Source organism: Papaver somniferum, chromosome 10 (assembly GCF_003573695.1).
Source record: "Papaver somniferum cultivar HN1 chromosome 10, ASM357369v1, whole genome shotgun sequence".
NCBI classification, from domain to species: Eukaryota; Viridiplantae; Streptophyta; class Magnoliopsida; order Ranunculales; family Papaveraceae; genus Papaver; species Papaver somniferum.
In genome coordinates, this window is record NC_039367.1 from 163,790,981 (window position 1) to 163,804,327 (window position 13,347).

Genomic DNA, 13,347 nt, shown 5'->3' on the forward strand with positions numbered 1-13,347 from the left:
ATTTGAAAAGTATCAGTTTTTCCCAAATTCTGATTTTTGGGCCATCGTACATTCGGGACTTTACAAAAAAAAATTATCCTCTGAATATTACAAGTTCAAAAAAAAACCATGCCATGGCTCTAGGTGGTTCCAAGGGCCAATATAGAAGGTTAGACAACCCATATTCGGAAGTTTTGGTAACTGAGTTGACTTCCGATTATTGCAAGTTCAAAATTTGAAAAGTATCAGTTTTTCCCAAATTCTGATTTTTGGGTCATCTTACATTCGGGACTTTACAGAAAAAAATTATCCTCTGAATATCACAAGTTCAAAACAAACCATGCCATGGCTCTAGGTGGTTCCAAGGGCCAATATAGAAGGTTAGACAACCCATATTCGGAAGTTTGGGTAACTGAGTTGACTTCCAATTACTGCAAGTTCAAAATTTGAAAAGTATCATTTTTTCCCAAATTCTGATTTTTGGGTCATCGTACATTCGGGACTTTACAAAAAAAAAATTAGCCTCCGAATAATATAGTCGTGTTTAGAAATACCAACCTAATCGGTAGATAAAAATTAAGTTCGCTACCAAATGTCCTTTTCTGAGGAAATACGTGTATCGTTAGCAAACGATTGTAGTGCATCATTGATACGAAACCTCAACGGCCATATTTTCAGAAACCTCAACGGCCATATTTTCAAAAATTAGAGTCGTTGGAACTCTAATCTATATAAGGAGGGTAACCCCTCTCATTTATTATTGAGTAAAAAATCAAAATGAAAAACCTTTTCAATGGCAAGTCCATCATCAATCGACAACATACTTCGAAGATGCAAGCGAACAACTACATCAATTGAAGGAATGGAAGAAGCAATACAAAAAAGGAACAAACAACCCAAAAAAATTAAACCATCGTTAGTGGCAACGAAGGAGGAGGAAGAGGAAATCAAGGCTAAGAAGCGAGGTCAAGAACAATTCCATCAAAGATAAAGATTAAAATAAGTTGAGGAAGAGACCGAATGGATAAAATATTATTACATTGTGAAAGATCTACCCAAAGAACAGTAGGACGATCTTATATTTTGGATTAACGTTTCATTGGGTCCTTTTGTTTGTAAGTACAAGAAGTCATGCCACAATTATGAATCATCCCATGTTTCTTCAAGGGTGCACCATGTTATAAAATTGTGCACCGAGTACAACCGTATTCTTGCTAGGCACAGAGACGACGGGTTTGTGGAATAAGATGTTTATTCCAAGTGGAGAGGAGAGTCGTTTCTACATTTCGAAGCCGCGTTGATTGTTGCATCTCGGACTGGGAAAAAAGAATAACATGTGATGTTTGAGTGCTGCAAATTCAAATTTTTAATATTAATCGGCGGTTTGATAAAATATGGAATTCCCGAATATGATTAATCGGATTGAAGTGTTATAATACTGTTGTTCCGATTACATAGTTTCAAAAAAAATTATAGCCGTGCCTCGAAATACCCACCAAATCGGTAGATAGATATTTAAGAGTTCTACTGATTATAATATTCAGAATCAAAACGTGTATCATTACCAATCTATTATAATATTCGGAATCAAAACGTGTATCAAAGAGCCCGATTCCTGCATTCGGGAGACAACATTGTATTTTTTGCGACCGATTAAATCATATATCTTCACAAAAAAGTTTCCAAAACACTTGTACAAATTAGATGTTCGAAAAAAAACGATCAAACATCGTCATCATCCGAGGGGATCAATTCGAGTAACTCAGGGGGAAAGTTGTTGTCCATAACGCGATCCCAATCAACCATGTTGGACTCATATTGTTTCACCCAATCCTTGCAATGGTTCATCGGAAGTAATCGTGCCACTTACTCAACGGAGGTAACGGACAATCTTTCTTTACTCTTAAACCGATAAAATGCATTTCATTCACAAATGCCATTACGATTCTTCTATCTTTAACCGACTCGTCGCAAGCCGTTCTTGTGGGTGAAAACGTCATGCTAAGTCCATACATAAGAGGAACAAAGAAATGTACCACTCAATTCAAAACGTCCGCTAGGAGATATCCAAATTTAGGCATTGTCATCCAATACTTGGATCCGATTGTCTTCAATCCCTTTCGGAACTTCACACGCGCAACTAAGTCATTGAACTCTTGTTCTTTGTCGTGTCTATCTCCTCGCCTCATCATCTCCATATAAAAACCCTTGTCCTTCACTAGTTGTACCGCCATCTTATTTCTTAAATATTGGCATTGGGTGACATCTTCGATATCCGCCTCTCTAAAGTAACCCATTTGTTCCGTAGAAACGTGAAACCCACAATTTCCATCCCCATCAACCTCGTCGGTCGACAAAACATATGGAATGATAAGTGGAGGGAGTTGTTCCAAATACTCTTTGTATATTGTATATGTGGATCGATTTGGTCTTCCATTAAGATCTCTAGGGCAACGAAGAGTACCTTTGTCCTCTTTTATAGTAAGAATTTCCATTGGTTGGGTTTGTTGCGAGGCGTTCATTTGCTCAACAACTTCTTCGACAACATTGGGTTGACTTACTTGAGAAAGCTCTGTAGAGATCTTTGGCCTTACTTGTCAGGTGGTTGGTCCACTTTGATCATTTCTTGGACGACCTCTTTTCTTAAGTTCCGGCTCATCTTCAAATTCGGCTTCCGAACGCTCGTGCCTAGACAATATTCTTTTATTAGACAAATACTCCTTCAACTCTTTTCTTTGGATGGTCCTTAACCGGTTTTGGGTAGTCCGTGCTGTATTCATCCTCAAATTTCTTCAAGTTACATTCGTAAATTTCCTCGGTCATCGACCAAACGATTTTCTCCCATGCTTTCATGAACATTTTCCAAATAATTCCATCCTCCTTCCACTTTTCTTCAAATAACCTATCCTCTTCATTACGTTCTTCCACGGTTAATTTACTAATGCGCTCATCCTCTTCCTTTGACCTCTTGGTACCCTTCCTTGGTCTTTCATGAAAACTACATTTGCTTCTCCAACAGAAACTCTTAATTACACATTCAAAATTCAATAACAAAAGACCACTTTAGGGAAGAATTAATTAACCAAATTAAGGTTTCAATAATAAGCTCTTTCCGAAAGCTACAAAAGAAGTACCCATATGACTATATAATTCTCAATTTTTTTTAAATCTTAGTTTACACTGGTGTACAAATATGTATTTCAATTGTGGCCAATATCTTATTACGCATAATTCCGATAACTTCCGGAGAAAAAGAGGCATTTACCTATTATAGAGATGGTGTGATTCGATTCTATTTAGTGTTCTCTGTCTTACGAGTAAAAGCACGCAGGGTCACATCTACGTTAATAATCAACAGGTGTCCAGCTATTTACACATTAACAAACCTAATAATAAAAGCAACAAATCATCTTACCGCCTATTCACTTCCTCATTCATTATAGATGAAATTTCTAGTATCATCCCACCCATTTCTTTTCTGCAACATAGATATGGTTCAATCGGCACAAGAAATTACAAAGGAAAAACCATAGTGGACATGCCACATCATTTTCTTATTAGAACATGAATGTCACTTACTGCAAGCAAAGTGCTAAAGCCAAAGTGGACATACTACATAATACTGGTAACCGTAGTCGGCTGTCTACATGTAAAACTGCATTGCATTTCAAAAAAATTGGTTTCGTTTTCATTGCCACAACTATTTTATGTACGCCCATCTGCGGACAAAACCTTATGATTCCCCTTAATTTGTAATTCGATTCCGTAGTGCCAAGCCAACAAGAAAACCACACCCTCATGCAACAACATGGACTGCAAATGAATGCCTATACTTTTATGCTACATATCCCTAATTCACATATACAAGTACTTTCTTTCATGACTTTCTGATTTTAGCCAGGCAAATGAAAATGTTAGAATGCATCCACTAATAAAGAAAAGTTAGAATCATGATGAGTTTCATTTACTTTTTTCTATTTTTGAAAACTACATTTGCTTCTCCAACAGAAACTCTTAATTACACATTCAAAATTCAATAACAAAAGGCCACTCTAGGGAAGAATTAATTAACCAATTAAGGTTTCAATAATAAACCTGAACCAAAAAGACTACAACTAAGACTGTTACAAAAAGTTTATCTGCGAAAACTGGTGTATTAAAAAGTACACTGCGTATAACTGGTGCATAAATAATACATGTACAACTATGTACACCTAAATAATCAAGATATGTACATGTAATAATTCAAAAACAAAGTGTGCAAAAATTAATAAAGCAAGTGTTTAAAGTATTTGTAGATTGTAGAGAGCCAGATAAGAATTTGGACCAGTGATCTATCTAAAATTTGATAAGTCTCCACTCTTACGAGTTTTAGGGTTAATAAAATATTTGGACCATTCATTCAAGCTTGACTCAAAAATGAAATTTGTAGTGGATCTCACCATAAAATTCAAGTGCCTGAAAACCTATTTGCAACTGTTTACTAATTTGTACAGAAGCCAAGCCATAACAATCTTGAAACCTACTTTTTTATGTTCTTTTTCCATTCAAGCATTTTCAAATTATCATGCCTTATGAATTATTTCCAAACGTCAATTCCTACAAATGTTTAGTTATACGCGGTCGTGTGGAGCTTACCCATAGAGCTGTAATACAGAAACAATATCTAAATATTCCACAAGCAAAAGAAAATCACAACCAATATAAAATGGGGACAAGGATTAGATATTTAGATGATAGAAAACAGAAATTGAATCACCTTCTTTAGCTTCAACCACTGCATGATACATTTTGGATGATATAGATGCTGGGCAAAGTGGTCAAAATGTCTCGGTTTTGTATTCCATACAGCAGGTCACACATCTGCAAAATCTTAAAATTAACCCGAAATGAGAAACATAGGAGTTGGTTGACTCAGTTACTAAACCACGTGAATGAGGAAGAATCAGTAAGTTACACATAAATGCAATAAGCAGATTCGATTTATGTGCGCGTCATGTTCTTTCTTGGAGAAGAATCCTACTTTATGCGGATCACTAAGAGAATATGTTGGAACTGAAAGCACAATGGTGTACCACTATGTGCGCATAAGCCGGAATGAAACATTTGCTAACTGGTCATTTAAATGAGGGAAATCTAGCCCAGCTAGATGAGAGAAACACTGCTCATCCTTATGCATAAGGTGAAAACTCTTTGAGTTTGTTTAGGAAAAGTGTGTGGAGAACTAGAAATGAATCTTAAACTAAATACCATATCATGCAAAAATAGAAATGAATATTAAACTAGAAAAATAACAATAATTCTGGATAAACCTTACGACTCCAAAACCGTCATGTGAGTGTGGCTGGTGGGACCCGCCCCTGAGAACTTGCAGGGTCCCCTTTATGGGTAAATTGGGTCCACCACTTATGTCTAGGCGGTTTTGAGGCTGTTTTTGTGGACGATTTGTTTATAATTTTCGAAAGAATAAGTACTTCACATTATAAAGAAATGGAACAACTAATACAAATAATGAAATAAATTAGATTGAAGATTCAAAACAGAAAATCATCCTTAAGTGGTTATCCAGATACCTCTAGGTTTATACTTACTAATGTTGTTTGCTAGTGTTAGTGGTTATTAGAACTTTGCAGATTACAGTAAGCACGGCGCCAGACTCCGATGCATTACATGATACTATAACAGCTAAATAGTAAATACATTTAAAGAGAGAATTTCAACTTGTTGCCTGGATAAAGACGTAGGCAGTGAAGGTTGCATAATCTCTAATTGGGACATTCCTTCTACTGTAAATAAATCTAATTAACGAGTTCAGTTATCAACCAATCCACTAAAATCAAAAATACTTAAAACAGATACATATTTCTTCTTTTTACAACAAACTTCAGAAATAAGAAATTAATCACAATTAATCCAATTCTACAAGACTTACCACCAAAACGCTCCGTCTACGATGTGGTCGGGCCACATACAATGAGTATGTGGCCCATCTTTATTTTTTGACACCTGTATAACCTAAAAACCTGCCCCCTCTAAATCCCCGTAAAGCATTCACTTTTTGAGAAAAAGTAGGAAGTTCATTTCTCTTTTAGTTAAACAGTTGTGTAATAAAATAATTTTTAAACTTTTTTTTCTACTTTACAATATGTGTCAAAACATAAAGAGGGGCCACATACTTCAAATATGTGGCCCGACCACATCGTAGCCGCTCCGAAAATAACACGAACTGGACAAATTAACCATAAATTGAATTTTTGATTCTCACTAAATTCACACAAACCCCAAATTTTGCACAAACTCCCCTAAATTATCAATCATATTTCACTACCAATTAATTATGCAATTACGAAACAAAATACAAATTTCTGAAAATGAAAATGGAAAAGAAAAAAAAGAACTTCAAAATTCAAAGTGAATTGACCGAACTACACCAATTCGTAGAAGGAGAATTACCTTGAAAGTAGATTTGTTGTCATCAACAAGAGCCTTTAAACCTCTCAAAAAGAAGCTTAACAGTATCAACCTAATTTAAAATCAAAGCAACAACAGAATATATACCTAGCAAAAAAAACCCAATTCCTTATGCTCCAAACTCAATTCCTTCTTCTCCATCATACTATCACTCCTTTACTAACTTGATCGACTTCATCGATGCAATTTTCACCGATCTCTCACCAAAAATCTCAGATGTAAAAGTTAGATCTCTCTTTCTTCATGTGTATTTGGAAACACATAAAAAGGTATTTTAGATAATATGAAAAAATATGATTCTCTGGATCCGGAGGAGTTTGGACTAACTCGTCTAAATTTTGGACTAACTGTCCAGGTGGGGGAGAATTTGGAGTAACCAACACTAGACTTGGGGAGGTAGGACTAGAGCGTCCAAAACCAATTAACTTTGGGACTAAACTAATAGAATGAATATTATCTTCTTACAGTATTTAGAATAAGGAGAATGATCTCCGACTTAATCATTGTAATTCCCAAAAGATATTATGATTTTGATATAAAGTTGAATCCTAGAGAAGATAACTCTGCAAGGAAACCTTTCCCAAATCCAAGATGGTATCAGCCCCCTCTACGATCCTATTTTCTCTAAACCATTGAAATCAATGGCGACGGAACAATTGAAGCTCACAGACATTGCTGAGGCATAGAGCTCCATGCATATACAGTAACCCGATGATGCTTTCTACATGGATACCGGTGCTACATCGCACTTTACTGCTGATCCAGGTAATCTACACAACGTTTTCAATTCTAACAATGTACGATCTATCTTAGTTGGCAATGGCAATAGTATTCCAGTTACTGCTAGTGGTACCAAGTTCATAACCCTTCCCTCTCGTACTCTTCAACTCAAAAATACCCTTGTTGTTTCAGATATTATCAAAAACTTAGTTTCCATTCGTAAGTTCACCACTGATAATCGTGTGTCTGTTGAGTTTGATCCTTATGGTTTTTCTGTGAAAGATCTGAGTTCGAGGAAAATTATCCTTCGATGTAATAGTTCCGGGGAGCTCTACCCTATCGTCAACTCTACCGTGCCACCTATAAAATCATCCCAGTCTTCCCCTATTTCTCTTGCTGCTTTCTCTCCAGATATTTGGTATAGTCGCCTCGGCCACCCTGGCAAGGCCATTTTAGATGTCTTACGTTCCAATAAATCTATTCAATGTAATAAGCATAATTCTTCTAAACTTTGTCATTCTTGTCAAGTTAGTAAACATGTTCGATTGTCATTTTATGAATCTAATTCCAATACTTTTGCACCTTTTGATATCATTCATAGCGATTTATGGACCTCTCCATTACATATCGATACCGGTTTTCACTATTATCTTATCTTGCTGGATGATTTCACCAATTATCTTTAGGTTTATCCTCTAAAATTTAAATCCCAAGTCTATGACAAATTTTTGGAATTTCGATCTCTTGTTCAAACACAATTTGAGCGTAAAATTAAAAGTTTTCAATGCATCATGGGACGTGAATTTGACAACTCTTCTTTTCACAATTTTGCTCGTACTAATAGTCTAGTTTTTCGCTTCTCTTACCCCTAAACTTCCTCTCAAAATGGCAAGGCCGAACGTATGATACGCCGTGTCAATGATATCACCCGCACCCTTATGTCTCACGCTTCCGTTCCACCAAAATTTTGGGTCTATTCTCTCCTCATGGCTGTTTATCTTCATAATATTCTCCCTACAAAAATCCTAAATTTTTCCTCTCCTGTGTCTATTCTCTATCAACGTCACCAACATATGATCATCTTCGTACTTTTGGTTGTCCTTGCTATCCAAATCTCTCCTCCACAATTCCTCACAAACTTGCACCCCGATCCACTAAATGTGTCTTCCTTTGTTTTACTCCCAACCCCGATCCACTAAATGTGTCTTCATTCCCCCTATATTTCCTACAATCCTCCTCCTACCAATCTCACTCCACATCCCTACACACCACCCCACCGACGTTTTAAAATTTTCACCAACTGCCCCTCTAATGACCGTACAACTTCCGCCTGTTCACCTTCGTCTCCTGTACCTAATATCCATACATCCCAGCACAGAGACATCCCGCCACCACCTGCTTCCACTGTTCATGTCCCCACTGCCACTCCAACCACTTACGAACACTTACGGCCACCTCATGCTTCCCTGCCACCTCCTGCTTCCAATCTCCAATACACAGCAAATCGTCCCACTCCCACTCCCACCACTTCCTAGCACATACTACCATCTCCTGCTACAACTCCCACTAATACTACTACAACACCTTCTATCCGAATCCCAGTCCCCACTACTACTACAACACCTTCCACCCCTATCTCCGTCCCCACTACTACTCCTACTACACCTCCCTTCACCTTCCACTCCCCTATACAGCAAACTCCATCCACTTCTTTCCAATCCACTCCACTACGTCTCTTTAACTTCCCTTCTCTGACCACTGCTTCCCCTCTACCTACTAGTACTTCCCCTACACCTTCTCCCTCCATAACTTCTACAAATCCACCCACAACTGCCCCTCCACCCACTATTCAATCTCCAAGTTCCCCTCCTGCTCCTTCACGCCATGTGACTAGATCTTCCCGTGGCATTTACAAACCAATCCACCGACTCAATCTTGATGTCCAAACTTTACGACATAACTCCCCAATTCCTCGCTCTCACTTGTATGCTCTTAGGGATATAAATTGAAATGCCGCTGTGAAAGATGAGTACAATGCTATGTTGAAAACTAATATGTGGGAACTTGTACCACGACCACGTGATGCCCATGTTATTCGTTCCATGTGGCTATTTCGTCACAAATATAATGCCGATGGTTCTTTGTAGCGACACAAGGCTCGTCTTGTTGCTAATGGTAAATCTCAGCAGGTTGGGGTTGATTGTTTTGAAACGTTTAGTCTAGTTGTCAAACCTGCTACTATTCGTACTGTTCTTACTATTTCTACTTCGCGTTCATGGCCAATTCATCAACTAGATGTTAAGAATGCTTTTCTCCATGGTGATCTGACCGAGACAGTTTAAATGCATCAGCCTTCGGGGTTTATTGATCCTGAGCACCCTGATTACGTATGTCGACTACGCAGATCGCTATATGGTCTCAAGCAGGCTCCTCGGGCGTGGTTTCAGAGGTTTGCCAAATTTATTACTAATTGTGGTTTCCGTGGTAGTATGTGTGATCCATCTCTCTTTGTTTATCAATCCGTCTCGGATACAGCATATTTACTGCTATATGTAGATGATATTGTTTTGACTGCCTCTAACAATAGTCCTCTACACCGCTTCATTGATTTGATGAAAAGGAAATTTGCCATGTCTGACCTTGGACTGCTACATCATTTTCTAGGTATTAGTGTCACTCGATCATCTTCAGTGTTATATTTGTCTAAGTCATTATATGCTCAAGACATCATTGCTCGTGCCTCCATGACACAATGTAACCCAGTGGATACTTTGGTCGACACCAACTCCAAACTCAGTGCTACTTCAGGTCCTACGGTTAAGGATCCTACTCTATACAGAAGCCTAGCTGGAGCTTTACAATACCTCACCTTCACCAGGCCAGACATCTCATACGCGGTTCAACAGGTATGCTTATTCATGCACGACCCCAGAGAGCCTCACATGCAGGCCCTTAAGAGGATCATTCGCTATCTTCAGGGAACAATTCATCACGGTTTGTTTATCTCGGTCTCCACTACTTCTGGATTAACGACATACTCTGATGCTGATTGGGAGGGATGTCCTGATTCTCGCCGATCGACTTCGGTTTACTGTGTCTTTCTTGGTGACAACCTCGTCTCCTGGTCATCTAAACGTCAGGCAACAATTTCTCGATCCAGTGCTGAAGCTGAATACCGGGGGGTAGCAAATGTTGTCGCTGAAACTACATGGCTTCGCAACCTCCTTCTGGAGATTCATCTTCCTCTACGACGTGCTAATATCGTATATTGTGATAATGTGAGTGTGATTTATATGTCTGGAGACCCTGTTCAACATCAACGCACCAAGCATGTGGAAATTGATATACACTTTGTATGTGAACGCGTTCGTATTGGTGACATTCATGTTCTTCACGTCCCCTCTGAAAACCAGTATGCTGACATCTTCACCAAGGGACTTCCTCGTCAGTTATTTGTTCGTTTTCGGTCTAGTCTTAGCGTTTGCTCTTCTCTCGCTCAGACTAAGGGGGTGTAATAGAATGAATATTATCTTCTTACCGTATTTAGAATAAGGAGAATAATCTCCGACTTAATTATTGTAATTCCCAAAAGATATTATGATTTTGATATAAAGTTGAATCCTGGAGAAGATAACTCTGCAAGGAAACCTTTCTCAAATCCAAGATAAACGATTATTTCTACTTCTGCATAACTAGTTGCATCCTGAGACTTGAGTGCTTTTGGTCATATATAACCAACTTTTTACCATTCCTTAGTAGAATCCGACCGTTCTTGAAAGACCACAAAACCCTAGAATGCAATTTACTCATTATACTTTCATGGCCAATGATATGACGTCTGGTCCAAGATTATTGAACTCCATAATCTTTCATCATCCAAACTTCAAAACAAACACGCGAAACCGTTATGAGCAGACAAAGGCACCCTTCCAAAACGTCAAGGTTCATTGAAGAACACTTCTTCTCTAAGAGTTCCTTTGGAAATTGCAATTCCTCAAATTTCTCGTTGCTCATATCAAAAGAAATTATTAACTTGGGTAAGGTTTTTCCCCGCACTTTGCGAAACCAGTGAAAAGATCCATTAACAAGAACCCCAATTCGTGACCCCTGAAATGTATAAGGAAAGATTTCACCACGTCTCCATAAACCTGATCTTTAACTATACAACCAGAAGAATACGTCATCGTTTACAGCCTCAGATACCACCATTAACTTGTTGTCATCAGCCTTGCAATCATAACCAAAAGCATGGATAAAATTACAATGTCGTGTTTCGGATATTCTCTTGGGTTCCGGATAAAAAGGTCGAAAAATTGATGTTTGTTTCTAAGAAATACTACTAGTACAAATGTCTCCACCCAAAATCATTCACTTTCAAATGATTTGTTTCTGGATTAAGTTGTGTGGATCCCATTCAATATTAAAAGGATGAAGAACAAGAACGCATGAAATTAAAGTATTTATATACTGATGATAACACAGTTTCTTGTTTGTTAGAAATAGAGTAGTTAGCTTTCTCCAATTTCTCAGTCCTATGTAACCGTTTCCACCAGTAACAAGATAAAACTTCAGTAAGTTTAAAGAGAATAGTGACTGAATGGATATAAATCCTGTTAAGTGCGTGCAAACTATTGAAGGATTATTTTTATTCTTTTTTATGCAGGTGCATGGTTCCATCCATAGCTATAGAATTTGTGTCCTATGAGAGTATGAGACGGTGAAGAACATTCTTGGAGTGGACATGAGAATACGAGAAGCTTACAAGTGTATATGCACTAAAGAACATCTGTCAGAGGCTCTAGGAAGACTTAGTAACTCTGACATAATTACTTCTTTGCTTTTCACACAAATGCCATGTATAGATTCTATCAAGACTGTTTTCAAGGCTTTTCCATTCTTCAAAATTAGTTTCAACCATCTCATCTGCCTCACATTCCCACTAAACCACTCAAAGGTAACCGACTCTAAGTGGTGAAGAATGCATCCAGCAGTCAACATATGACCAGCCCAACTGTGTTCTTCCTCTCTATCAATATCGTAGCTCTGAAATGGGTTGGCAAACAAAGAAATAGATGAACATCAAAAAGAATAATAAATCATCAAATGGCATAATTATTGAGAATTAAATGTTCTATGCACTTGCCTCGTTAAATACCAGCCGCCTCAAATTACACTACACCATATTCAAGTTTTTGTAATGAAAAGAAAGTGTTAGGGAAAAATAAAAGCTAATTTCCCTAACTAAGAAAAATGGTTACCCATATGCAGTTATATAATATGTTAGCATTTTATCTAACTCTTTTAGTCCATTAGGGAAATTAAATAAGCTAACACTTCATCTTCATTACAATAAACATCCTAACTGTTGACATTTTACATTTTATATTTACTTTCTAATGTAGAACTTGTGTTATAATTTTTACTAACTGTTTCTATAACTATTTAAATGACCACTAAACAACGGACATGTATCTTTTGGTTTCACAGTTGCAACACTATATTTTCCGTTGCAAAAAACACCTTCAGATGACCTGAACCGGCAACTTGGCAGTTTCAGGTGACCGGCACCAAAAAAATTCCGGTCAACTGAAACATTTCCGACAACCCATTCATCAATAATAGAAGTCACTAAATAAAATGATTGAACACTGGAAAAATATATAACTTATTATTATGTAAACATAATCGTATACAAGGAGCGCCAGAGATTACATTGAAGAAGCTAAGCACAAATTACAGGCTTTTAGTTGTTCAAAAAAAAAAGTGCTTGCTCCTCAAAATTAAAGCAACAATAGATACTCAAGAAGTTTTCGTTCCTGCAAAAACTCCTTATGGTACTGAATTGTTGTTGGCAGGATGTTGGTGTTCTTGTTGCTTCCCCATAACTTGCAGAATAACCTGTAACAAAAAACAAACAGTTGGTTAATTTGCGCACATGACATTCAGCAAAACCATTTAACAAGAACAATGCTGGTCTTGATAGGTGTGGATGTTAAAGCTTAAAGCCATAACCATCAAACACTACCAGTCTCGATATTTTTAAATGACACAACATACCTCTTTAGGCTCATAACTGATGGAGCAGCTCCATTTCTGCCTGCAAAAATCAAACAATGACTATTAATGAAGAAACAAAATATAAAATAAACTCCAAACAATCAAGAGAGTGTTATATGC

At 37.5% G+C, this 13,347-nt stretch overlaps 1 protein-coding gene across 1 annotated transcript; it reads left to right on the plus strand.

Moving 5' to 3' along the window:
• The first annotated feature begins 9,512 nt into the window (after positions 1-9,512).
• LOC113316779 (uncharacterized mitochondrial protein AtMg00810-like) lies at positions 9,513-10,685 on the plus strand. Its single transcript, XM_026564927.1, has one exon. The coding sequence runs from the start codon at positions 9,513-9,515 to the stop codon at positions 10,683-10,685; it is 1,173 nt and encodes a 390-aa protein (XP_026420712.1).
• The last annotated feature ends 2,662 nt before the right edge of the window (positions 10,686-13,347 follow it).